Source organism: Panthera pardus, unplaced genomic scaffold (genome assembly GCF_024362965.1).
Source record: "Panthera pardus isolate Hobbes unplaced genomic scaffold, ASM2436296v1 HiC_scaffold_12, whole genome shotgun sequence".
Taxonomy (NCBI): Eukaryota; Metazoa; Chordata; class Mammalia; order Carnivora; family Felidae; genus Panthera; species Panthera pardus.
The window spans coordinates 50,823,243-50,850,889 of NW_026526677.1; the positions used below are offsets into that span (position 1 = coordinate 50,823,243).

A 27,647-nucleotide genomic window follows, 5' to 3' on the forward strand; every position below is an offset into this window, starting at 1 on the left:
GGAGTTTTAAAAGCCCCTCAGGCGATTCTTACATGCAATCGAGTTTAACTACTGCTATAGGCCATAGGGACTTTCATCCTGACTAAACTCCAGCAAGAGACCTCAGAGCTGAACAATTCACCCAAAAGAAGCCCAAGATAGTATCCGTGGGCCTGAATGCTTTGCTGCCCTGGCTCCCAGGAAGCAAAGTGGCACATTGACAAGGAGAAAATGTCTTGACCTAAAAGAGTGATTCTAGCTGTAGGAATTTAAAGCACCTGGGAGTGTTGTTAGTGGCAGGTGCACTCTGCAGAGTCGACAAGTTAAAGTATATCACAGATGAAGGGCAACCCTCCTCTGTGCCTCCAGAGGAATTATGTGTGCAGGACTCACACATAATTCCATTCACTGATAATCTCACTCTACCCTCCTCCCGAGGCAGTCCATGTTCCTTATCCCCGTGAAAATAGGTAATGTCATTTTACCCACGGAGTAGGTAATGTCCACAAACCCATGGAGTGGGGAACATTGCCATGTTTATTTATTCATACCTGCCTCATTCCACAACAGATTGGGGCTCTGTATCTATCAGAACTGTGGATAATTGTGCTGTATGCATGGGGTGAGTGATTCCATTCTGCCAGAGATCTACTTAGATGCTATGGGGGGCGGGGGGGAACATGTCTTCATTGCCTACAGTCCCGCCCTGAGCTTGGCAGAGTTGGCAAAACAGCTGCAGGCACACAAAGCCAACCCTCTCATGTGACCAACCTGGAAAAGACAAGGGCCTCAGCACATGACACAGACCGGCACCACAGCCTGAGCTTGTGACCCACACTAGGCTGAATTGGACAAATGCGTGGGGAAAGATTTGAAGAAGCCCCTCTGGACAGGCACAGCTGCCCTCTGTCACCTGTGCCACTTGGCATGCCTGCTGTGAGAGGGAGCCGCTTGCCTGCTACCTGGCTTCCATCCAGATTCCAGAATCTTTACCAAGGGCCTCAGTGTGCTGGGGAGCTTCACAGGGAATCCCAGCACAGACAGCACTTCCTGAGAGTTTGTATGCTAAGGGCACGTAGGCAAATATAACCTGATGAGGGTTATTTGCTTCGTGTCAGTTTTATTGTGTTTCTAGCAAGAAAAGAGACACAGGGGAAGGTAAAACAAGACGAGGCTACAGCGGGGGTCCTCACCCTTAGGCTGGTTTTCTGGGGGAAGTAGCTTTTGAAGGGCTTATAGGAATGTCTTGTGCAGACATGAAAAATGGCCAAAGGGGGCAGACCATTATTTTTAGGATGAAATGATGAACGTATTGCTTACAAAAGGTTGGGTGAGCAAACACACATATTCGATGCTTCCTTGGGCAATGGAAAGACTATGGGATTTGCAGTATCTTCTAGCCCTATTTTCATTTTGTGGCTGTGTTACTTTGGCTCACCTCAACTTTTCTCATCTCTAAGCTGGCAATTATAAAGACTTCTGTATGTCTCAGAAGAAGACATGGGATGGGGATTAAACGACGTACATAGGTGCAAACACTTTGTAACCAGCAAGTGGTATTCACATGTGAATGGTTTTGCTTCACTATTTTATCTACTTAGCTTGGTGGCAGGGCAGAGCTAGAGGAAGTGGAGATTCAACATCAGGAAAAGATTGTACTTTAGTGGGGCACTGACAGATGGAAGAATATCGACAGGTATTTATGAAAGAGGAAAGAACTTCAGGAAAGGCCAGGAGGGAAGCCAGGAGTACTAGGCAGTGGCCTTCATTTCTAATTGCTGGCTGAGGGGAGCAAAGAAAAGGATGGACGTAAGCTGGATCAGAATGTGGAAGGCCTAGAGAGCCCGGAGGTTTGGACGGGTGATGGAAGTAGAAAATGTCTGAATGACACACTCTCGTCTAAGGTCTTGGAAAACACCTCAGGCCATCACATCCAGGGAAGGATGCATATGCAAGCCTGCTTCTACACCCTATGCCTGTCTGTGATCAGAGGGACACAATAGTATAAAGGGGCTGTGGCCTCAATGTCCTGGAGAGAAGTGTCCACAGCCACAGTGCCTTTCCTCCTTGCTGTAACGCATTACTCCAGAGGTTGCTTTCTCTTTGTCTGGAGTTTGTAAATGATCTGGTTTCCATCATTCCAGGCATAGAGCTGCTTATCTCTGGGGTTGTAATGGATCACGGAATGACTTCTCGGCCTCCTGGGGAAGAACAGTTTGGGCAGATCCTCCTCACCGATAGTGCCCAGCGGATCATAGACACAGGTGACACGATGGGGGCCATGGCCACCAGAACTATAGACCACATAGAGAACCCCACACAAAAGGAATGCGGCTTCGGCATCCTGGCTTCTGCATGGGGTGTCCCATGAGTGTTCCACTCCCAGTGTGCCAGGTTCAATTTTTGTGAGAACCAAATGGCCAGAGATGCCTGGCCCTGCATGGATGGCCCAGAGCCCATGCTCATCCACAGCCAGGTCAATGTATGTTGACGGGGAGTGCTGGTAGACCAGCGCTCGGCCCGCCCCTCCCGGGAGCAGCATTCGATCTTCCACAGTCCTCTTCTGCAGATTATATTTGATTATCTCATTGAGAGTCCCTTGGTTGTGAAAAAACAGAAAACCTTTGTGGATCACTTGGCCTGTTCCCTGCCAGGAATGCGTTAGGATGAGCTTCCGTGGGGCTGGCTTGGTGCTATCCTCCATGAATGCCCGCATGTTTGCAAATTCCCACAGAGTTTTGTTTCTGGATCCGATTAGGAAATAAACCTTTTGGGAACTGCTGGCAGCATCTTTCATCCAAGAGCCATGTGTATCCATAGTCTTCTTCACTATTTTCAGAGACTTTATGCCCATCAACATGTTGTCACAGCCTGGCAAAACAGGAGAAAAAGGAGAGAGACTTTGTAAACATGAGAGGTCTGCTTTTCTCACAGATTTCTTTTTTTCCCCTGCTTATTGTTGCATAGTTTACACACTGTGTTACATTAGTTTCACCTGTACAACATTGTGATTCAACTTGTCTATATGTTATGCTTGCTTACAGCAAGTGTAGCCATCTGTCACCATACAACCCTATGACAATACCATTGACTATATTCCCTATGCTATCTATGCCTTTTATCCTCATGACATTAATTTCTTTTTTTTTTTTACTTTTTTATTCTTTATTTATTTTGAGAGACAGACAGAGCATGAGTGGGGGAGGAACAGAAAGAGACACAGAATCCGAAGCAGGCTCCAGACTCTGAGCTGTCAGCACAGAGGCCGATGTGGGGCTTAAACTCACAAACCATGAGATCATGACCTGAGCCGAAGTCAGACGCTTAATGGACTGAGCCACCCAGGCGCCCCATGATGCCTGGTCATTAATTTCTTAACTGGATGCCTGTACCTCCCACTCCCCTTCACCCATTTTGCCCTTTCCCTCGCACCCCAAATACTAGTTTGTTCTCTGTATTTATGGGTCTGTTTCTGCTTTTTTTTATTTTTAAGATTTCATATATAAATGAAATCATATGGTATTTGTTTTTCTCTGATTTATTTCACTTAGCATAATACCTTCTAGCTCCATCCATGTTGTCCCAAATGGCAATATTCCTTTCTTTCTTATGGCAGAATAATATTTCATTGTCTATATACCGTATCTTCTTTATCCACTTCTCTGTTGGTGGACACTTAAGTGCTTCTGTGTTTTGGCAATTGTAAATAATGATGCAGTAAACACAGGGATGCACATATCTTTTCAAATTTAGTGCATTTTGGTATTTTTGGGTAAAAAACCCAGTAGTGGAATTACTGGATTATATGGTATCTCTATTTTGAGGGACCTCCCTACTGTTTTCCACAGTGGCTACAACAATTTACATTCCCACTAATAGCACACGAGGGTTCCTTTTGACTCCACATCCTTGTTATTTGTCTTTTTTGATACTAGCCATTCTGATAGATGTAAGGTGGTAGCTCTTTGTGGGTTTGATTTACATTTCCCTGATGATTAGTGATGTTGAGCATCTTTTCATGTATCTGTTCTCACTGGTTGCTTTTTTTTCCCCTTCAGTGTCTAGAATAAAGTTGTCACACATAAATCAATCACAACTTATAGTTTGGTTCAAAGAATCAAAGAACTAAATGAATAAATGGGTCTCTGTTAAGGGAGTTGCTGTCGAATTATAAGAGTCAACATTTTATTCAAGTCAGGATATAAACAGCTATTTGCTGGGTCAGAGACCCTGTTCACTTTCTTGGGGTTGACACAGTGAGAATCACTTAGGTGTGAAGCCACCTAGTTCAATTCCATTTGCAAAGATCTTACTGGGTATCTACTGTGTACTTAGCTTACAAGTCTCCCAGAACCATGTTAACTAAGTATTGAGAATAAAAAAAATATATATAATATCAATCCTAAACCTTGAAGAGATCACCTTCTAGTGAAGGATTCTGGCCCTTAATACTACTAGAACTTTATAAGAACTCTATTCATCCATCCACTTATTTATATGAATGCACACATTTGGTCAGTCAGCAGACAATGGATACCTCCAAAAGGCAAGGTACTGAGATAGGTGTTATGGGGTACAATAGGCTGAGGTACAGTGATAAATCAAGAATGGTTCTTGCTTAAGAGGCACCTAACTACAATATGAAGTTTAAAGTGAATTTTTTACAAAAGGACAGAGAATGGTGCTGTCATTTAAGGAAGGGGATAATGTGTATTTGAATTGACCCTTGAAGGATGCCATTCAGAGATGGTTGGGAATAACATTCTTTACAGTTAACAAAACCACATTTGGGAAAGTCCTTCAGGGTCAGTGTTAGGAAAGTAGTGCAGCGTTTAAACCAGTATAAACTACATACTTGTTCTTGCCCCAAACTAGATGCATAAAACAAAATCGATTGAAACCAGCTCTGTGCCTGGAACACTGACGGTGGGGCTAAAGAATATAGATTTTATTGTATAGGCAGGTGAAGAGCTACTGAAGTTTTTGAGCAAGAGTGAATCCTGGTCAAGATTAATTAAGCTGGCAGTTGTGTGTATGATGGATACATGGGAGGGAAACCAAAATCAGGGAAACCAATTAGGAGAGTATTTCTATAATCCAAACAGGATCATAAGGGTCTAAAATAGGTGGAGGAAGATGAAGTTAAAAAAAAAGGTGGGGGGGCGCCTGGGTGGCGCAGTCGGTTAAGCGTCCGACTTCAGCCAGGTCTCGATCTCGCGGTCCGTGAGTTCGAGCCCCGCGTCAGGCTCTGGGCTGATGGCTAGGAGCCTAGAGCCTGTTTCCGATTCTGTGTCTCCCTCTCTCTCTGCCCCTCCCCCGTTCATGCTCTGTCTCTCTCTGTCCCAAAAATAAATTAAAAACGTTGAAAAAAAATTAAAAAAAAAAAAAGGGTGGGGTTACATTTTTCCAGCTTTTCTACTTTCCTTCGTGCAAAAACCCTCCCTTCTTGGGGTGCCTGGGTGACTCGATTAAGCGTTGGACTCTTGATTTCGACTCAGGTCATGATCTTACAGTTTCTGGGATCAAGTGCAGAGCCTGCTTGGTATCCTCTCTCTCCCACTCTCAGCAACAACCCCCACCCCCGCAATAAATAAATAAACTTAAAAAAAAAAAAAAAACCTTCCTTCTTTGTATCTCATGCTATCAACTCCTTCTAGTCTAAATCACTGAGAGCTCTCCAGGACACTACCCATATGCATTAGGAACCTGAGCACTTCCAACCTCTTCAGCTCCACAGTACCTTGCTTTCAACCTACTTTAGCAACCCCCTCCATGTCCATACTCTGGATCCCCACCCCCCCCATCCCCTGGAACTGTTCCCTATGAGAAATGTAAAATTCTACTATCCTACCCTCTGCAACAACACTTTGCCTTTCCATTTCTCACCTCTTTGCTCTTACCCCCTTTGCTCTTCCATTTCCCTGGGCCCTGGAGTCCCTTGACCTCTGCTTTCTCCCAGGCTGTCAGCCTCCTTTTCTATCCAACCTGGACCACTGTAATACTTCTCTCACTAGTATGCTTACCCCCCTAGTTATTCCACAATATGCACTCTACAAAAATCCGTGGCCTTGAGTCAATCCAAACCTCTGTCTGTGTCCCAGAGAGTTGTGTGTGGTGGAGAAGATCTCCCAAAGGTGCCCCTGCACATACGGCGTCTCCATCCTCAGCTGGGCCCTAAGTACATACTGCTCTTTTCATGGTTAGTCCCCTATCTTCCACATAGCAGGTATCTTAAATCCCACCCCCATACACTCACACTCTACCCCATCAGTCTCTTTACCAACAGCAGATTAATTCCTTTGCAAAAATAAATACCACCAGACATGAAGTGCCTCCACCTCTGCCCCTCACTTATAAACTTCTCTTAAGTTGTTCCTACCCTTGCTATCCTCCCACACATCTTAGAAGAGGCCACATCATTCCTCCTGTGCAAGACTAATTCTTTCACTTGTGCTCTGATCTCACTCTTTCCTGGCTTCTTCTTGATTCCCTCAATGAATTGCCTCCTTTCTGTTATCTTTAATTTCTCCTTCATGGCTAGTTCCTTAGCTTGTAAACACTTTGCCTATATTAAAAAACAATTCTCCCTCAATTAGGCCCCATTTTCTAGTTACTTCACTCTTTCTGTCATTTTACATAGTTTCTGTTCCAGAACAGTTTGTTCTCTGGATCTACTTCTTCACCTCCCATCTTTCACTTCAAAATAACTCCGCAGAAATCACCCTCCATAATGTCACTGGGGACCTCCAAACCGAAAACTCAGACCTTTACGTTCATATCTTACTTGATCTTCCCATAGAATGATGGTATTGATTAATTCCTTCTTCTTGAAGATTTCTTTGCCCTTGATCTTTGTGTCACTACAGTCTCTGTGTGTGCCTCCTACTTGCTTCTTCTCTGCTTATGGCAGTGACAGTATCTGTGTTCACTAAATGCCATTTCATTTTCCTCTTCCCTACTTCTATATTCTCAGCTTTCTTTGTAGTTAGGCTGCATCCACTGACCCGTGTTCTGTCCAAAGAGATGTGGACAGAAGTGGTGTGAGCCATTTCGACCTGGCCCTTAAATATGCTATCTTCCAGATGACCTTCATGTTTTGGAATTCTCATGGTGTCCAAGCTAAAGAGGGATATGGGCCAAGATGAAATTTGTTCCACTGGTCATTTCAGGACCCATTAGGACTGAGTCATCAGCTCTAATGATGAACTTGTTGGGACTGCACCATTAGACAGTCTACAGAGTTACAGAGATAGAGAGTGGTGGCTTACTAGAAGCATGAGGAATCCTGCAGGTATCCCTCAAACCTTGCCGAGGTCTGTATCATAGGTGGGACAGGAGCTGTATGGGCCTCTCTCCTTGACTCCTGGAGCATTTTGTAGTGGAATTACAGGTGTATAACAATCTTTCTGGGACAACCGAGCTCTCTGGGGGTTTCCCTCAAACCTTTGCAAAGGCTTGGTATAAGAAGCTGGATGGGCTCATGGGTTGTCACTTTCTTCTTAATAAATGTTTGGGTTCTGCAGGACAACTGGGGACTATCTAGAGTCAGAGGACAGAAACAGGGTGAAGGGAGAGAAACTAGACATGAAGAAGAGAGGTGCATACCCAGAGAAGTCCCAGAGGTTCTGAGCTAAGCATTTCAGCAAACTGCTTGTTCTGCCAGCTGTTTGGCCCGCCATCTTACCACAGTTCCTTAATCAATTCACCATACACTATTATTATACCTTCTCTTCCCTCCTCAAGCCTTCATCATACCCTCCTTACTTTCATATGAAGATCTTGCCTCTTATTTCACTTTCTAATGTACCCCATTTCTCTCTTGCACTTTATAATAAAACTCCTCAAAGGAGGAACTTCCTCACCTCCAATAATGCCCTAAGCCATTCAAATCAGACTTCAGGCTCTCACTGATCTAAACTTCCCTGCCTATGCCACAGAATCAGTTCTTCTCAAGGTCACCAACAACCTCCATGTTGCCAAATCCAGGGGTCAATTCTCAGTTTTCATCTTAACCAACTTCTCAGCAAAATTTGATTACTTGATTGCTACCTCCCCTTGAAACCCTTTTGTGTGGGTTCTGGAACACCCTTCCTCTTGTTTGTCTTCCCATCTTTCTGGATTTTTTTTTTTTTGCATCCATTGTTGGTTTCTTTTCCTCTCCCACCCATAAGTGCTTTGTCCTCACACCCCTTCTGTCTATAATCACTTTCTGAACCACCTCATTCTATCTCATGGCTCTGCATACCATTTCAATTCTAATTAATGATAAATTCTGAAGTTGTCTCTGGAATGACATCCTATCAGGATGTCTACTAAGTCCCAAACCCACTTATCCAACTGCCTGCTCAGTAGCCCTACTTGGATACCTTCAAACTTAACCTGTTCAACATAGAACCCTTGCTTTTATATCCCAAACTCTTTTTCTCCCTACTCTTCCCATTTTAAGCAAAAACCATCAACAAAGTTTCTTATCTATAAGTCATTTTTTTTTTTTTTCCGAAGGGCAGAGGGAGAAGGAGAGAAAATCCTAAGAGGATTCTTGTGCCCAGCATGGAGAATCCTCCACGTTTGGCTCCGAGCCTGATGTGAGGCTCCATCTCACAATTGTGAGATCATGACCTGAGCTGATATCAAGAGTTGGGGGACTCCTGGTGGCTCAGTTGGTTAAGTGGCCAATTTCGGCTCAGGTCATGATCTCACAGTCTGTGGGTTTGAGCCCCGCATCAGGTTCTGTGCTGACAGCTCAGAGCCTGGAGTCTGCTTTGAATTCTGTGTCTCCCTCTTTCTCTCTCTCTGCCCCTCCCCAGCTCATGCCCTGTCTGTCTGTCTGTCTGTCTCTCTCTCTCTCTCTCAAAAATGGGTAAACATTTAAAAAAAATTTTTTTTTTGTTAAAAAAATTTTTTTTTAAAAAGTCATAAGCTTAACCAAGCCACTGAGCCAACCAGACTCCCCTAGAAGTCATTCTTAACTCCTTTCTCTCCATCTTCCCACCACCACCAAGTTCTGATAGTAAAACTAACCTTTAAATTATGTTATACTTAAATTAAAATGCTCAAGGGGCACTTGGGTGGCTCAGTCAGTTGAGCCTCTGACTCCAGCTCAGGTCATAATCTCATGGTTTGTGAGTTCGAGCCCCACGTTAGACTCTGTGCTGACAGCTCTGACCCTGGAGCCTGCTTCAGATTCAGTGACTCCCTCTCTCTCTGCCCCTCCCCTGCTCACGCTCTGTCTCTCTCTCTCTCTGTCTCTCTGTGTCTCTCTCAAAAATAAATATTAAAAACAATTTTTTTAATGCTCAAATATATTTCTTTCCTCCTCTTCCCACCATTCATCCCTGTACTCCCTGAATTCTTCCCTCTTGCTTAGACCACTACAGTGGTCTCTAATTTGTCTCTCTGATTTTACTCTGGCTTACCTATAATATGCTCTCCACAAAGCAGTAGAAGTAATCTTTTTAAAAACATAAATTATGTGGCTGACCTGCTAAACCCATTCTCCTAGCATTCTTGGAATAAAATCCTAACCTCTTACTCTGTCCTAAAGTACCTACATGATATGGCAGCTGTATCCTCCACTCTCCGCCCCGGCTCACTGTGTTGTGATTACACTGGCTTTCTTGCTATTCCAGGAGCATGTCAAGTTTGTCTCTGCCTCATGGCTCTTGTACTTGTGATTCTTGCTGCCTTGGGTACTCTTTTCCTTGATCTTCCCACAGTCTGTTCCTCTCATCCTTCAAGTCTTTGTTTCAATATCATCTCCCTAAGGGGCTTCCTGTGACTACTGCATCTAAATTTAAAATGACCTACGACAACATCTTTCTTATTTCCTTGAGATCACTTGTCATATTCTGTAATTATGTCATCTGTTTTATTTATTAGCTTATTGACCTTCTCCCCCACTAGACTATAAGCTCCACAAAAGTAGGGCTTTTGTCTTCATGTTTACTGTTGTACCGCCAATGCCTTAACTCAGTGCTTTGTGGGTTCAATAAATATCTATTGCATTAATGAGGGAAATAGATTCATTCAAACAGATGTTTTTCTAGGGCCTTCATAGTACTGTGCATCTGGAGTTCTGACCACAGGCCTGTCTTAAGTAAATAATAATTTGTAAAGTACTTTAAAGCTTTTAAGATACTTTCAAATCCATTATTTCATTTAAAAATCTGACACAAGGTTCTTATCAAGGAGCATATGGCAGGAGTGGGCGTGGGGAGCAACTCTAGCTGGGGAGAGCAGAGCCTCAGCAGGTCAGTCCTTTCCAAGGTCAGGTCATCAGTGGCTGCTCCCAGATGCCCAGAGGCCTTGCCTGGTCCCTACCATGGCCAGGGACAGACTTTGGGACAAGGTATAGAAGTCTCTTAGCCATCAGTTGCCACCATATCCCCCTGTTGACATGCTTTGCCAGCCCGAGGGATTGTCTCCCCTTGCTTCTGGGTCCACTTCAGCCTGGTTACAGTCATCACCCCTCGTCTGTGAGGGATAGGTTCTAAGACCCCAGGGGATGCCTATATATCTATATCTGTATCTATATCTATATCTATATCTATATCTATATCTATATCTATATCTATATCTATATACACATACTATGTTTTTCCCTATACATTATACATGGACACTTGTGATAAAGTTTAATTTATAAATTAGGCACAGTAGAGATTAACAACAATTATAATAGAACAATTATAACAATATACTGCAATAAATGTTATGTGAATGTGGTTCTCTCTCTCTCTCTCTCTCAAAAGTATCGTACTGTACTGTACTCACACTTCTTAGGATGATGTGCGATGATAAAATGCCCATGTGATGAGATAAAGTGAGGTGAATGACATAGGCACTGGGACACAGCGTTTAGGCTACTACTGACCTTCTGACGTTCGTCAGAAGGAGGATCATCTGCTTCTGAAGTGCAGTTGACAGCAGTCACTGAAACTGTGGAAAGCAAAACCACAGATAAGGGGGGATTAATGTATAGGAAGCATTCCCCCTGGGGAAGGCAGAGAAGGCTGCTCCAGCTACTTTAAACCTTAGGCGCTGCAGGACTGCTAACAGAAGGCCCCTCACCAGGCTGAGCCTGGGAGGCGGGCAGTGGGGGGTGGGGGGGTAGGGGCAGCTCCAGGCTGTGGCTGGAAGAAGGAGGAGGGGGCTGTTCTGTTTATCAGGGCCCCATATCTGCCAGGTGAAGTGTACCTTTTCTCAGCTTCCCAAGCGGAGTCTGTCTCCTGCAGATGCTTTGCTCTTCTCACACTCTCTGGTGATCATGGAGGGTGAATGAATGAATGAATGAATGGGGGTTTAAGTTTACAACTGCTCATAAATGTCTTTAATGGGGAAGAGGAGGGGTCCATGGGCCACCAGAGAAGCTCAGAAACTGTTTCTGATTGGAGAACAAGCACAAAGCCTTGAGAAGTTAATAAATATGTACAAATACACATAATGTGCTTGGTATGGTGATACTTTATTTACATCAACTTGTCTAGTTCGTACAATAAGCCTAAGTGGTAAATATTTCAAACTCCATTTTCTAAAGGAAAAGAAAGGCTTGGATAAGTTACTTAGAAGGTCACATGGCTATAGGTTCTCCTAACTTAAAGTGCGCCAGGAGGCAGAGCTAACCAGGAACCCTCCAGCCAGCCCCAGGGCAGGCCCATCCCTACAGGAGGACAGTCAGCAGACTTACAGCCCAGCTACAGAGGGGGACTATGGCTAAGAACAAGGCACATTCAATGTCTCACAAGTGAGAAAATGTTCATTTAATATACAGCAGAAACTAATTCAACCATTCTTCTTTCTCCTTCTATTCCTCCTTTCTCATGCAGAATCCTTAGAGAAATAGCAAAACAAGAAGAGTGTTGATAGATGGTTTTGATTAGGCAGAGACAGTTGTGAGAGTGCAGAAACACACAACTGCCCCTTGTGCTCCTCCGATCCTTCCTTTGTAGAGGGAACCCAGCACTGGGAGTCAGAGACCTGAATGCTCTGAACCCCATCTCTGGTTCTCCATGTGTCTCCCTGAAAGTCCTTTGGCCAATCCGCCCTTACCTATCCTAGCCTTAAAATGAGGAGTTCAGCTGGAGTTTTTTCAGGGCAGATAGTCTATGGTTTTTATAAATTCCTCTTCTTTTTGGAATTTGGAGGAAATATACTTATAGTGTTTGAGTAAAAGGGTAAGTTAGAAGTCCCTTCAGTGCTTTTCTTCAGAGAGAGATAATTAGCAGGAGAAAAGAGCTGAGGAAGAAATACATTTAAAAGCTTTGAGCTCAACAAAGATGCAAATTATTTAACAGAGACAATGACAATGAAGGATCCAACTGCAAATCAGAGAATGCAAATCTATGGTTTTCCCTCAAGCACAATTGGAGACAGGCAATTAGGACAGAGTGTGGCCCAAGGCCTCACAGTGATTTCATATACAAATAACACTCTTTGAATTTTTAAAATACTTTTTCCCTTATTTAATGGCAATACTCTCCAGACCTGGTGAGACTTGTTCCTCTATAGGGAGTGATGCAACTCCCCCGTGGTTATGTTTTAGAAACATGGTCTGGATGTTGGTGGAGAATGGACTGGGGGTAGGGGTGGGAAAGAGGGGGCACAGGGAAACAGGTAGAGAGTCTGTAGGTACAATCCAGATCAGAGATATCCAAATAATGATGGACATGGCAAAATGAGTAAGGATTTGGGAAAACCTTAGGAAAATAGGGGTCAGGTCTTAGCAACTTGGTAGATGGAGGGAGCCCTCAAGGCTAGGGGCGATGGAATGCACAGGAGAGCAACAGAGAAGGGAACCCAGGTTTGCTTGGGGAAAACAGGGATGAATTCACTAAAAAAAAAAAGAGAGAGAGAGAGAGAGAGAGAGAGAGAGAGAGAGAACGCCAGGGGCACCTGGGTGGCTCAGTCGCTTGAGTGTCTGACTTTGGCTCAGGTTATGATCCTGCTTCTTGTGGGTTGGAGCCCTGCACTGGTCTCTGTGCTGACAGCTCAGAGCCTGGAGCCTGCTTCAGATTCTGCATGTCTCTCTCTCTCTCTCTCTCTCTCTCTCTTTCTCTCTCTGCTGCTCCCCCACTCACATTCTGTCTCTCTCAAAAACAAATAAACATTTAAAAAAATAATAAAAAATAAAAAAAGAGAACTATAAAACCATGAGTATTTTGACTGCTTCTTGGAATTCTGTGCTATGAAACTTGACTTTTTAAGCACCTGGATTGTATTCAGGTTAAACAGTCAATACCTATCAGGTGACAGTACAATGTTAGGCTCTAGGATGACAAAGATGGAAGCTCTCAAATGAGCAATTAATTAGAAAAGCTTTGAGCCAGCCAGTACAATGAAATTGTCAGCATGGACTTAATTTCTTCTAGAAATTAGGGCTGTTTCATGCTTTCTGCTACAGAATAAGTTTCAGATATCTCTGCACGGCACTCAAGGTCCTTCATCTGACCTCCTCTTGGCACTTCCCCACCACACTGGGCTGGTCACCGGTCACCAACTTGCCATGACCTCTTACAAGTCTTAGACTTCATCCATATTTTTCCTTAGCTTTCCATATTTTACCTTCACTCACTTGGGATACATCTACTGGTCCTTCAAAACCAAATTCTCTGGCTCCTACAGGGCAATCTGTTGTTCCTCCTTGTGCGTCCCAAGCACTCTGTGCAGGTGCCCCCCAGAGCAGTTCTGGTGCAGAAGTGGATTTGCTGCACCAGAGCAGCAAATTCTGTCTAATTTGTTTTTATCCATAGCTCCTGGGACCCACTACATATATCCTGTCTATTTAATCTCTTACTGCTTACTGTCCACAAACTCAGGAATCAATTTGATTCAGAGAATGCAGTATTAGTGTCCAAACTTACTATCCCAACTCATGGTATGCCAGCTTAGAAATCAGATTTGAATGGCAAGAGGTATGGGCAGACATGAGCAGGTGATATTTCACACTCTTGAGTGCCTGGGTAGATGGATGGCAGGAAAGAGGGAAGGCTGGCTTGTGGGAAATGGTACTTAGTGAGTGAGCCACAGTAGGATTTGGCTTTGCACGACTGTGAATCCAGGGCTTTAAAAGAGCCTGGCATACAGCATATGTTGGTTTTGGTGAGTCCTACAGAAGTCTGTAGTAAATCTATATTAGAGGTTTTTCTAGGTTCCCAGACTAACTTCAAACTATTCCATGGTACCCAGTGTCGTACCGTGACAGCCTCCCTTTATTGGTGATTAGCAGCAGCTTGTGAGAAAGAAAACAGACTTGATACATGGCTGGTAGCCTGCATGGCTCTGTTCTCCAGATCAAGTTGAGAACTTCACAGGAGCGGATGGAAGCCTGCGAGATGTGTGAATGCGAGTGTGAGTCTGGCCTGCTTCCACTGTGGGGTCCCTCTCGCTGGAATCCAACACAGCCAGACTCCTTCAGATGCTTCCTTTTGGAATTGGCCAGCTCTCATAACCTCCACACCTTAGCTGATTTTCTTCCATGGTATTTATTATCTTCTATCTGACATGCTTTAAATGTATCCATTAACATATTTATCGTTTGACTCCCCTCAATAGAATGTAAACCCCAGAAGGGCAAGGCTTTGTCTAATCTGTTGTTTTTACTGTTGTATGTCTGTCCTAAAAGAGTCATCTGGCACACACTATAATTTTTCTATTTTAATTATGAATACGGTAAGTGTCAACAGATATAAATTACATCAAGAAAAATTCTTTGGGGTCCTGAATAACTTTTTAGAAGTGTAAAAGGTTCCTGAAACTGAAAGTTTGAGAATGCTGTCCTAGCGGGTCCAGGCTGGTCAACATGCATGGGAAGTGAGGCATTGAAGTGGGCAGTCTCTGAGGAATTTCCGATCAAACAGTTCCATTTTGAACCAATTTTCTGACTGTTGCAACATTTAAGCATTCCAAGGTTATAATTATGAACATTTTTGTTTTTGTGTATTGTTCATTTCAAAAATGAGCTGGTTCTTGTGGGTTTTTCTTGCATAGTGTTTTTTTCTTTATTTTCTTCCTGTAACATTCTTACCAAACTAAAAAAGATGGAAATGTTCTTAGTTTCTAGGTGTGGTACTGCCATTCTCCCATTTGCTTGGTTGGAAAACAGAGTCATTTTGACATTGTACCACAGATTCTTCCTGTGAGATAAGTCTCACTTCATCCTGTTCTCATCCTTCCTGTCTCAAAGTCTAGGACTTGCTCTCTTGAACTTGAACTTTGCAGCAGCCTCAAAATCATCAGTCACACTAATGCGCAATTTACTGCTTCCATATAGAAATTGGCATATGTAAAAACTGATCTTGATTTCTGCCTCTTTCCAGGAGCATCAGGACCTTTTGGCTTTTGCCTTATGAGATGTTGTTGGAGGTTCTAGTGGAAGTGTGGGCTCTAGAGCCAGGCTTGGAACTTGCTTTGGCCCAAAGAATTCAGTACAAGGGACCAGACCTTTAGTAGGCTTGTGCCTCCTTCCTCAGAGGTCTGCCTCTATCATGGGAACAAGCCCGCCCAGGTTCACTTCCTGAAATATCAGGGACCATGTGGAGGAGACCCAAACCATCCCAGCTGAGGCCCTCCTCAACCAGCCATCCCCTGGGCAATGTGCCACTGAAGAACCCACCCAAGAGCAGCCAAGCCTGGCCCGGACCAACAGAACTGCCCTGCTGTCCTATAGACTCCTAAGAAATAATCAATGATTATTGTTTTAACACACTAAGTTATAAAGTGGTTTGTTTTGCAGCATTCTTGTGGCAGCAGAGAATTGACATGGGTGGGGGTGGAGGGATGGAGAGCAGAAATGGAGGCTGAGATGAATCTAGTGTGTCTGGGGCAGGGGAACACGCTCCTAGCCAGAGCGTGGGAGGGAGATGGGGCTGCATGAAATACTCAGCACCATAGTTTTGTCATCTAAAAAGAAGTCATAATTGTATCTCCCTGGCACGGGTGTGGTGGGTTTTGGGCAACATAACAGACAAAGGGCTTAATACAATCTTTGGCAATTAGTTGCCTCCATTCTCTAATAAACTATTCCCCAAGGTCAGAAAATATTGATTTCTACTCTGTTCCAGGCACTGTGATAGACTTGGAAAGCACAGTATGAATAATGTAGGGGTGCATGAACTATATTTTGTTTTCCGAATAGCACATCAGACACAGCATAGAGCATTGAGAGGATGCGAACAGGCAGTAGTGACATAAGATGAGGCTGAGAAACATTCAAAGTTCATGTGTTCAGCTGTTAGCATGTTATCTACCTTTTTACAATAAAGGTAAATACAGTAAATATAGTCTATATGATATTCATAGTTTTTATTTAATCAGAAGATGCCACTTTCATGGAGAATAACAAAATAGTTAAAGAAAGCTAGGTTGGGGTCAGGTTGTAAAGGGCTTTCTTTTTTTTTAAATTTTTTTTCAATGTTTATTTATTTTTGAGAGACAGAGAGAGAGATGGAGTGTGAGTAGGGGAGGGACAGAGAGAGAGGGAGACACAGAATCCAAAGCAGGCTCCAGGCTCTGAGCTGTCAGCACGGAGCCTGACGCAGGGCTCGAACCCATGAACCATGAGATCATGACCTGAGCCAAAGTCAGACCTTTAACCAACTGAGCCACCCAGGAGCTCCAGAGGGCTTTCTTTATATTATGTTATGGGGTTTGCTTTAACCCATAGGTTGTGGTTACCATTAAAGTTGATAAAGCAATGATGCAGTAAATCTGGCAATATAACCCTGGTAGCAACATAGGACAGAGCCCTGGAACGGGGAGAGGCTGGCAGCAGGAAGCTTGGTCAGCAGGCTCCTGCAGTAATCAGGACCAGAGATGATGAGAGAAAAGTGCAGATGGAAAAAATAAATTTGAGGGATGTTCAGAAGGAAATATGTACTGGATATGGTGACTGGTCAGATGAGGGCCAAAGAGATGCTTCTGAGATTTCTAGCACAGGAAAAGTGTGTGTGGAACTCTTCTGCTAACTCATGGGGGGACAGAGATGAGTGTTTTAATTTTAATTGTAAATGGGGGCACCTGGCTCAGTCAGTTAAGCGTCAGACTCTTGATTTCAGCTCAGGTCATGATCTGGCGGTTTGTGAGTTCGAGTCCTGCACCCAGCTCTGCGCTGACAGTGAGGAGCCTGCTTGAGATTGTCTCCCCCTCTCTCTGCCGCTTCCTGCTCCCCCCTCAAAAGTAAAAATAAGCAAATAAAAAATAAAAATTTTAAATCTAAAAATTTAAAACATAAAGTAAATGAAGGAAAGGCAAATAATTAAAAACCAAGGAGGTAGGGGAAAATTTTTGACCCTTCTTGGCCAGGGTTTAAAAGAATGATTTAAAGTAATCTGTTTGTGGGGCGCCTGGGTGGCTCAGTCGGTTGAGTGTCCAACTTTGGCTCAGGTCATGATCTCACGGTTCGTGGGTTTGAGCCCTGCATCGGACTCTGTGCTGACAGCTCAGAGCCTGGAGGCTGCCTCAGATTCTGTCTCCCTTTCTCTGTACCCCTCCCTGGCTCTCATTCTGTCTCTGTCTCTCTCTCAAAAGTAAATAAACATTTAAAAAAAAATTAAAGTAATCTGTGAGTAGGAATCGTCATCAAACAGTGACCAAGGGGAGGGACATGGTCTTCATATGTGTCCCACAACGAGATCACAAGAAGCTGGGCCTCCTGGGTGCAGGCACAGAGTCTCGGAACAGTGGGCTCCTACCTCAAGTGCTTCCGTGACAGGCTTGGAGATGGCCTGCCTGGTTCTCTCTTCTGTGTACACCCATCCTCCCCTACTGCCAGTCTGTTCCATGCACAGTGGCCAGAATGACCTTCCCCAACCTCTGTCTGAGCTCTGACACATCCCTGCTCACCACTCTTAAGCACAACAGCATGATGGGAGAGGTTAGAATGTGGAGGAGTCAGCCGCCTTGGTCTGAATCCCAGCTCTGGCATCAACTGGCTGTGAGACCTTGGACAGATTGCTCATCCTCTCAGTGCCTTGATTTCCTCACGTACAAAATGGGGGATAACTATAATACATATACATAGGGGTGCCGTGAGAATTGGATGATATAACCCAGTAAGGTAAATTCTTAAAGATTATTCAGTTAATGAACACTCACTAAATATTAGCTACCATGAGTCACATTATTTTCATTTCTCATAGCTTGAAAGTGTCAACTGGCTTAGCATGAAGCCCCTGCCCAGTTCTCTCATCTGCTCTCCACAACTTCTTCCTCCACCTGAGGTCTGAATGCCAAGCGCCATTAGGCCTCTGTGCTTCCGCAGGCTGTTCCATTTGCTTGAAGCAGCCTCTACTCTATTCTCCATTCAAATCGTTCTTTTCCATTATTAAAACTCGGCTTGAGGGTTACTTTCCAAATTCCACAGTCCCTCCCCACCCATCTCCACAGCAACCCTGACCTTGCTAAATTACTCAATGCCTGCCCCTGTGCTTCTGGTGAGAGCAGTCAACACTCTGGCTGTTACCCCGGGTTTGTTTAGATGGCCTCCCCACTTGGCTGTAGCTTCCTGAGGACAAGGATGTTACCCTATTCAATGTCCCATCTCTGATGCCTGGCACCATGCCAACGGAGACCTGGAATTCACTAGACATTTGCTGAATGAGTGAGCAAATGAATGAGTTATAGAGAGACTGAATGGGTGCTCACTCTACCTGGAGCCAAAAGCCATCAGCTGAAACAACTATGGGACCGTCTATTAGTATCCATAGTGATGGGACTGGAGGTATCTTCTTAGATTGCAGGCCTTCCAGATGGATAAACAAAAGAAGTGCTGTGTATATAGGCCCTTCTGGACCCAGCACGGTGACCTATTGGACCCTGCCGGAGATGGCCCAGGATAAGCATTATATACATCTCTGGTGTTGCTGGCCCTATATTGCAGCAACTTCTGGGTAGAAATGTGCGTGTGCACACAAGTGCGTGTGCACACACACACACACACACACTCTCTCTCTCTCTCTCCCTATCTCTCTGTCCTGCACTTACACTTGTGTGTACACTCTCAATCCCCTCCTTTATAGTAAATACATTGCCACAAATTAGAGTTATACCTCTCTTAATGTTTTGTGCCCTGTGTCACAAACTAGTGGACCTTGAGAGTTGACTCACAGAGATGTTTTATTTGGCTGCCAGGGGTTTTTTTTTTGTTTTTTGTTTTTTTTTTCGTTTTGTTTTTAATGGCTTTGAATATAGGGCAGGCACATTTATAATACCTGAATGGATCCCACAGGCATTTAAATGTGCAGCAACAGATTTTCTTTTTGAAACATGATCTAACAAAAGATAGGAGTTATTTAATTCAGGAGAGAGAGGGTTACTTGAGGTCACCTACATGCGGCCTTGCAATAAAAGTTGCTGTGCTGAAACAGGAAATAAAGTAAAATCTGCTATAATGGCTTGTTTTGACTGCCTTTAGAATTTTTCTTCACAAGCTATTTGCGAGTTAAAAAGAGGTTAATACTCTTATCCACACAAGAATGTAGCCTGCAGAATCTGCAAAAAACTGCTAGATAAATTCTCAATCTGGGTATCTGAGGCAATGTGCTTTGCCCTAAGTTGCCAAGTGCAATGCAAAATTTCTTTTTACTAATAACAGAGTGCCAAAGACTTCGAATGACTTTTAAATATAAGTTGGATTATGTACAGCAACGTTCAGTCATTACATTCTAAATTCTGTGTGTGTGTGTGTGTGTGTGTGAGAGAGAGAGAGAGAGAGAGAGAGAAAGGGAGATGGAGACTGAAGGAGAGAGGAAGAGAGAAAGTGTGCATGTTGGAGTTAAGATTTAAGAATTTGACCTAACCCCAAAACATCCCTGGGATTGCTGCCCTCACGTGAACACCATTTGCAGATTGTCTCTAAATAAAGCCTAAAGACTTGAGAACAGCTCTATAGGAAATGGCTTCATTACAGAACAATTCTATCTTATTTATCATCCCCAGTATCTGACCCTTTCTGGTTGACTGAGAAATATTCCAGGAATAAATGCAAACCATTTTAGACTGATGTCAGAATTTTCTCGAAGTATCCTGAGACACAGGGTAGAATCTCCCAAGGAAGCTGCGTCATTCTCTCCCTATGGGATTTCCAAAGAAACTCTCTCTCTCTCTCTTTTTTTTTAAGAGAGAGAAAGAGCGCAAGTGTGTGAGGGCAGAGAGAGAGAGAGAGAGAGAGAGAGAGGGAGGGGGGAGAGAGAGAATACCATGAGAGGCAGAGGGGCAGAGAGAGAGTGACAGAAGTGGGGCTCACCCGATATGGGACTCGAACTCATAAACCATGATATCATGACCTGAGGCCAAGTCAAATGCTTAACAGACTGAGCCACCCAGGTGCCCCCCCGAAGAAACTCTCTTTAGAAGACAGTGTATATGTATGAATGAAACCCTGTGATGTGAAACACCCTCCCTGGCCTATAATCCCAAGGTGTTTCCCCACACACAAGGGTGCTGACTTGAATCTTAAGGATTTTAGTGGGAGCTCTGTAGCTGGCTCAGTCCCTTCTCGCCAAGGTTAGAAGATAGGAAGATCAGAGCCTTGTAGGAAGAAAGTCGATACATGTAATTAGTGACACCAGCTAGGCCTAGTGGACTAGAGCACCAGGTAGGCAGAGTTCTAAGATGGCCCCCAAGATTCCTTCCCCTGGTGGACGTACCCTACATAATCCCCTCCCCTTGGCTGTGTGTGACATCTGTGAATATGACAGGATAGCACCCATGATTTGGTTACATAACAAGACAAAGGTGGAGGGATTTTGCAGATATAATTAAGGTCCCAAGTCAGTTGATTCTGAGCTAACCCAAAAGAAGGTTATTATGGGTAGGCCTGGCTTATATCACATACAAATTCTTAAGAGGGACTAGGCTGAAGAGAAACACTCTCCTTCTGTCCTTGAAGAAGCAACGACATTGTGAACTGCTGATGTCAATGGGCAACACAAGCCGAGGGCCTCAGTCTTAGAGCCGTAAGAGAGCAAATTCTGTCAAAAACTTCAGTAAGCTTGGAAGAGGACCCTGAGCTCTGGGTGAGAATGTAGCCCAGCTAATACCTTGACCGTACCCTCCCGAGGCCTTGAACAAAGGGAGGTGAAACTGTGCCTAGACTCCTGATCCACAGATTCTCTGAGATAATAAATGTACCTTGTTTTAAGCTGCTAAATCTGCAGCAATTTGTTACTCAGCATTAGAAAACTAAGATAGATATAGTTACTAACAGAAATGGCAAAAAAAGAGGGGCACCTGGGTGGCTCAGTTGGTTAAGCATCTGAATTCTGCTCAGGTTATGATCTCACAGTTCATTGAATTCGAGTTCTGCATGGGGCCCTATGCTGACAGCTCAGAGCCTGGAGCCTGCTTCGGATTCTGTGTCTCCCTCTCTCTCTGCCCCTTCCCACCTCGCACTGTCTCTGTCTCTCTCAAAAATAAATAAATGTTAAAAAAAATTTTTTTTAAACAAAAAAGAAATGGCAAAAAAAGGAAAAGTGGGGGATGGGCACAGAATACAAAACACAGAAAAGTCTATTCTTGAGTGGAGAAACTCTGAAAATAATACGTCAATACTAATCACACAATTGTGGTTGTTTACAGGTTTGTCTTCCCCTAAACTAAGCTCTGAGGCGACTCTGCCATCAGTATCTCCTCTATGGACAATTTTTACAGCCTCCTCCACGGGCCACACTGATCTAGACTCTGTGAATACAGACAGGAAGATGTCTGTATGTTTATGGTCTGGTTGAGGAATAAATACACACACATATGTGTGGTTGAAAGTATTAATGCTCCCTTGGAGGATTTAATGAGCTGCTCCAGGAGCACCAGAGGTCAATCTGCCTGGCAGAAGGGATTCACAGAGAATTCACAGCATTTTTGAGTCAAAAAGGGGGAATAAGAAAAACTATATATATAATATATATATTATAATATATAATATATATTTAATTGCAACTGCATGTGGGTAAAGTGTGAGAGAAGAAGCAGCCGGAAATGAACTTGAGTCATTTCGTAAAGGGCCTTTCTTATATAAAAGGCCAAGAGATTTGAATGGAAATTTTGGTGTTGATAGTTCTACACAGAGGAGTAATGTGATTAATTTTGTATTGTGGGGAGGTCTGTGTGACAGCAGATAGGAGGCAAGACCGGAGACAAGAGGAGCAGTAAGAAAGGAAGCTCAGAGGACAGACATGTTCTGCTCACGCCTTTATCCCTACTGTGTAGTACAGGGCCCGTCCAGGGGTAGGGGTCAAAAGTGTGGAATCTTAAACCAATGAATCATCAGTCAAGGGCTCCAGAGGGAACAGGCATGGAAGAAGCAATCTCTGAAAAGTTGAAAGTTTTCACTCACCATGGAAGAGGGAATATTTCAGGCCTCCAGTGTCTGAGGGATGAGGCAGATGATAAGGGTTCAAAGAGCAGCAAGTTCAGAATCAGGACCTCTGCTGGGCTCTAGCTGGAGAAGAAAGGGGCAACCCCAAGGCCTGAGGGGCTTAGCCAGTCCAGGGACCAGGGGCAGCTCAGGGATCTAATCTAGCACCACCGTTCAGGATCAGGGTCCTGCCTGACCCCTGGCAGGAAAGCTCAGGTACACTAATAATACCCAATCCTCCTCATCAGCTTTTTAGGCAGTCTCTGTTCATCCTCTCCTGGATCATCCTTACCCTTTCCCTCCTTCTCTCACCCCATGTTTATCCCCAGTTGCTCCCTCTCAGAGGATGATTCATCTCAAGATAATGTCAAGGCCAAAAAGGATCACTCATTCAACCAACTTGATCAACTGCTTCATATTATAGATAGGCACCCTTCTCTCTGCCTTCTGTTCTCCTTTCCATCAAAACCTAATAACTCCTCTGACCATGCTGACAGTCTCTCCAACAATCCATTCATTTGTTCACTTAGTTATTCACTGACAAATATGTGTTGAACACAGACACTGTTCTGGGCACTGGGGCACAGCATTGTGCAGGATCGTATAGAGCTAACATTCTAGATGCAGAGGCAGAAAATAAGCAGTGAGCAAATAAATGAACTAGAAGATTTCAGAGTAATAAGTTTTCTGAAAAAACAAATAGTAGAGTAATAGTGCTCCAAAACTCCTCCTGGGTTTCTTATCTCAACGTATTTGAGACCAACCACCCAAAACCTAAGTCAAAGATCCAGAAAGTGTCCTGGACTCATCATTTTCAGTCATTTTTCACCTTTAATTATGAGTCACCAAGCCATGTGGAGTCCAACTCTCAATGGCTCTCAAATCCATCCGCCCTTCTCTATCTCAATGACACCTAACGCAGACACCATCACTTGTTGCCCCAATTGCTACAGTAGTCCCCCACTGGTCTCCTTTCTCTAGTCTTGCCCTCTTCCTTCATGTCATGTCCCTGATGAACATTGTTTAGTGGTTCTCTATCATTTTTCCAATCAAGTTCAAACCCCTGAGCTTCACATGCAAGGTCTTTCATTGAACCCTACAATCTTGTTTCTTGTTTTGCAAATGCATCTGCCCCACTGAGCTTCCCTTCAGCCATATCTGCAGACCTACATGCCAAAGTGTTCTATACTCTCATGCCTTCAGTATATTGTGCCCTCACCTCACGTACCCTTTGCTCATGTTTCTCTAATACTTTGTTTAAAACTCAGATCAAGGGGCACCTGGGTGGTTCAGTCGGTTAAGTGGCCAACTTTGGCTCAGGTCATGATCTTGCGCTTTGTGAGTTTAGGCCCCAGGCTGGGCTCTGTGCTGACAGTTCAGAGCCTGGAGCCTACTTAGGATTCTGTGTCTCCTTCTCTCTCTGTCCCTCCCCTGCTTGTGATCTGTTTCTCTCTGTCTCTTAAAAATAAATAAACATTTTAAAAAAATTAAAAAAAACCTCAGATCAAGTGTCACATCATTTAGGAAGACCCATCTTATGATGACCCATGGAGTTCTTATCAGGATTACACTGAGAGGATATATGAAACCTTTAGCACAATGATGACACTCAGCTTTTATCTTATTTCTCTGATGGAATTTCTCACATTTGGGACAGACACAATTAACATATAAATAAAGTTTTCCTATTTGCAGTGAAACCATCTCAGAATACAGACTCTGAGCTGGGTGACTTGTCTCCCTCATTGTTTTAATAAAATGGACTCATGCACAGGAAATTTTTTTTCTCGCTTATGTTTTTCTTGCTTGATACTCGTTATTATAATTTGAGCTCCTAACCATTATTCTTAATGGCCTAGAAGGGATTTGAACAGGATCCCAAGATGGAAGACAAATCCCCTAGATATCACCATCCTGACAACACAGTAATGATTCACTGCAGTCCTCAGTCCTGAGGGTTGACCAATGCCATTTACAATTTCAGACTATTTCTTGGCACATTAGCAGCCGCTGCCTACTCTCAGGGCACCGGGGGAATCTGCCAACCTTCTACCCTCCCTGGAAGGATCTGGTACCACACACCTCTTCCAAACCAAGGTCTATCTGGAGATGTGCTTCCCTAGCTGACCTCTGACACTGAAGCCCTGACCTTCTATGGGGGCTTTAAGAACTCTCTATGAAAGGAAAAGCTGCTTTCTGAGAAGGACTTTTTCCTTCAGACACCTGTTCCCTGGTAAGGTTTCCCTCCCAGAGCCTGCCCCCAAAACTGTACATCTGGTTCTTACTCTCATACCTGGCCAGACCCCTATCTGTGCCGAGTCTGTGTCTCTGAATGTGAGTCCCTACAAGGGCTGTAAAAGACATGGTTCTCTTACTCGCATTCAGCAGAGTCCGGATCTTTTTCTCTTCTTCGGCCTCTTGGATGAGCTTTTCTGCCAGGGTCTTGTCCTCTGATTCCAGGCATATGTCAGCTTCCCGTAGGTACTCCAGGTAGTCTATCTCGCGCTGGGCACGTTCGACTCTCAGGGCCAGGTTAGCCACTGCACTCCTATACTCACTGGTGGAGGTCTGACATCTTCCCAGCATAACGGATATGTTTTTTGAGAACTCTTGGAAGTCGTGAATGTATGCCCTCGTTGCTTGGGTACATTTTTCCAGTCCTTGCTTCAGTCAGAAAATAAATTCTCAAATTATTGCTAGTTACTTAAATTGGTCAAGAATACAAATAGCTATCATTCGCAGAAAAATATTTTTAAAATACAAATAATCAGGGGTGTCTGGGTGGCTCAGTCAGTTAAGCGTCCAACCTCGGCTCAGGTCATGAGCTCGCAGTTTGTGAGTTCAAGCCCTGTGTCGGGCTCTGTGCTGACAGCTCAGAGCCTGGAGCCTGCTTTGGATTCTGTCTCCCTCTCTCTCTGCCCCTCCCATGCTCATGCTCTGTCTCTCTCTGTCTCTCAATAATAAATAAATGTTAAAAAAAATTTTAAAAATCCCTCAGGGTGAGAACTGTATTACTTTGTAAGTGTCCACATTGGTCAACAGTGACTGCCACCTGGGATTTGACTTCCTCTCCAAGTCTTGACCAGGGTGGGAAGATCTATAGGAACCATATCCCCATCTTTTAAAAAATCCACATTCATAGCAATCAAAGTGTCTGCACTTTATACCCTTTTCTGCAGAAAAACTTTTCAGGTATTGAGGGAAACCTGCAGGAATCCCAGGGCAAGCTAGTGCTAAATGCAGGGGGCCCAGGGTTGAGCCTAATTCTGGCACTTTCAAGGAGGTACCCTGGGGAGGAGCTGTCTGAGGAAAGAGCAAGTAAGGCAAGCAGCAAGAGGCCATGGCCTGGGACCATCTTGTTCCCTGTCCCCAGCCTCAGCTGGTTGGCTGGACATTAGGAAATGCGTTCAGCCTGCTCTTTGGAATTATTTTACTTAACCAGATCATCAACTAATTTGGACTTTAAAAATATTCATGAAGATATAGAAAATAAATATTGGAAACAAGAGTGTCTTTGGGGAAAAAAAAAGTGTCTTTGGAAAAAGGTAAAGAATTTATCAAAATTTAACTTGTACAAAAGCAAGGCAATTGAGTATGAAATAATGGCAACTCCAGGGGTATGCCAAAGGCTAGGGCACAGGGTTACATTTGTCGCTGGGAGCCTGTCTGTGCTGCAAAAATGGTGGGTTTTACAAATTTTAGTGAAGTGGCAGCTGCAACCCATGGGGAAGGGGACCCCCAACACTTTCTCTCTAACACTGCTGAAATCTACTCATTTCTTTTCTTTTGAGAGAGAGAGAGAGAGAGAGAGAGAGAATGAGGCAGAGCATGAGTGGGGGAGGGGCAGAGAGTGAGAGGGAGACACAGGATCCGAAGCAGGCTCCAGACTCTGAGCTGTCAGCACAGAGGCCAATGTGGGGCTCGAACTCACAAACCATGAGATCATGACCTGAGCAGAAGTCAGCGCTCAACAGACTGAGCCACCCAGGCACCCCTGAAATCTACTCATTTCTAAACCCAAGTGCAGTTTGGCAAAGGAGCTAAGATGTAGCCTCTTGATATAATACCATAACTTTTTACAGTGGCCTAATATTTTATCATAAAAAGACAAAAGGAAAACTAACATCTACTATCATACTGATATAGTAAAATACAAATAAAAAGTGACCAAAATTTTTAAATTATTTTTTGCTTTTAATGTTTATTTATTTTTGAGAGAGAGAGACAGAGCATGAGCAGGGCAGGGGCAGAGAGAGAGGGAGATGCAGAATCGGAAGCAGGCTCCAGGCTCTGAGCTGTCAGCACAGAGCCTGATGCAGGGCTTGAACTCATGAACTGTGAGATCATGACCTGAGCTGAAGACTGACACTTAACCGACTGAGTCACCCAGGCACCCCAGAAGTGACCAAAATTTTTAATTTTCATATTTAAATAATGGAACTATTGAATAATAACAACACTTTGTAACATTTACCGCCATGCCAGGCAATGTTCAGAATAGCCATAGGAGATAAATTCTATTATCATCCCCACTTTACAGATGAGAAAAACTGTCAGATCAGACCACAAAGTGAAGCCTGCTCAAAGTTTGAGAGTGGTGCAGCCTGGGCTCTGGAGCCAGCTCTCTGAACCACTAGATGATAAAAAATCTCAAGTGTAATGTTGGCAATGTATTTATGATTTATGTGGGGAAAGTGCATCCCAGTAGAGAGGGAAACAGGGGTAGGATAACATGACTTCCGGGAGGCATGTTCCCCGGATCAGGTGCACAGGTGATACCTACCTCCAAGACTTGAAAGCGCTGGTAGATGTAGTGCACCATGGCCGGGTCCTGGGCACACTGTGGAGGGAGCAGGAGAGCCGCAAGGAACAGAACCAGGAAAGCAGATGCTTGCTGAAGGGCCATCATTGTCCTGCAAATCACCCAGGGGTGGAATCTCCTGTGCTGTGCTTCTCCAAGAAAACTCAAGGGTCCAGGTAGCAGTCTCCCACTTTCTAGCCACTGCTGTGAAAATCCTCCACAAACAGCCAGAGAGCAAAGCCTGCTTGTTATTCCACCAGATGCGTGATCTCACTTTGCAAGCCAGTGATCAAGTCCAGCTGTTGGCAAGCCAGTCCCTGGAGGCCTTGCAGGTCGATGTGGGGTAGAGAGTTCCTTGGGTCCATCTGCTATTATCACCCTTCACACACACTGATCCAATCCAGGCTAGTGGCTGGACCCTCTTGCAGGCCTGGGTGAGTGTGCACTGGGGTGGGGGTAAGGGTGGGGAGGGCAGCCCTCCTCCTCTCCTTGGCTCCTTGCATTTTACTTCTGCTTTCC

At 44.2% G+C, this 27,647-nt stretch overlaps 1 protein-coding gene across 2 annotated transcripts; it reads right to left on the reverse strand.

Moving 5' to 3' along the window:
• Positions 1 to 498: 498 nt before the first annotated feature.
• OLFML1 (olfactomedin like 1) lies at positions 499 to 27,647 on the reverse strand. Of its 2 annotated transcripts, XM_019456191.2 has the most exons (4): positions 27,111 to 27,647; positions 24,703 to 24,991; positions 10,753 to 10,917; positions 499 to 2,850 (listed from the first exon to the last, which is right to left on the reverse strand). In XM_019456191.2, the coding sequence occupies exons 1-4, from the start codon at positions 27,234 to 27,236 to the stop codon at positions 2,060 to 2,062; spliced, it is 1,371 nt and encodes a 456-aa protein (XP_019311736.2). In that variant the 5' UTR covers positions 27,237 to 27,647; the 3' UTR covers positions 499 to 2,059. The 2 variants fall into 2 exon arrangements, with proteins under 2 accessions (XP_019311736.2, XP_019311737.1); XM_019456192.2 differs by lacking the exon at positions 10,753 to 10,917 and having other exon boundaries at positions 27,111 to 27,634.

Bases quoted from the DNA above. Each gene is read 5' to 3' on its own strand.
- OLFML1 (XM_019456191.2), bottom strand. From the start codon at position 27,236: ATGATGGCCCTTCAGCAAGCATCTGCTTTCCTGGTTCTGTTCCTTGCG. The intron at 10,918-24,702 runs GTAAGAGAACCA...TGCTTTCCACAG, and splicing joins CCGGACTCTGCTGAATGCGA to TTTCAGTGACTGCTGTCAAC. The intron at 2,851-10,752 runs GTGAGTACAGTA...CTGTTTTGCCAG, and splicing joins CGCACATCATCCTAAGAAGT to GCTGTGACAACATGTTGATG.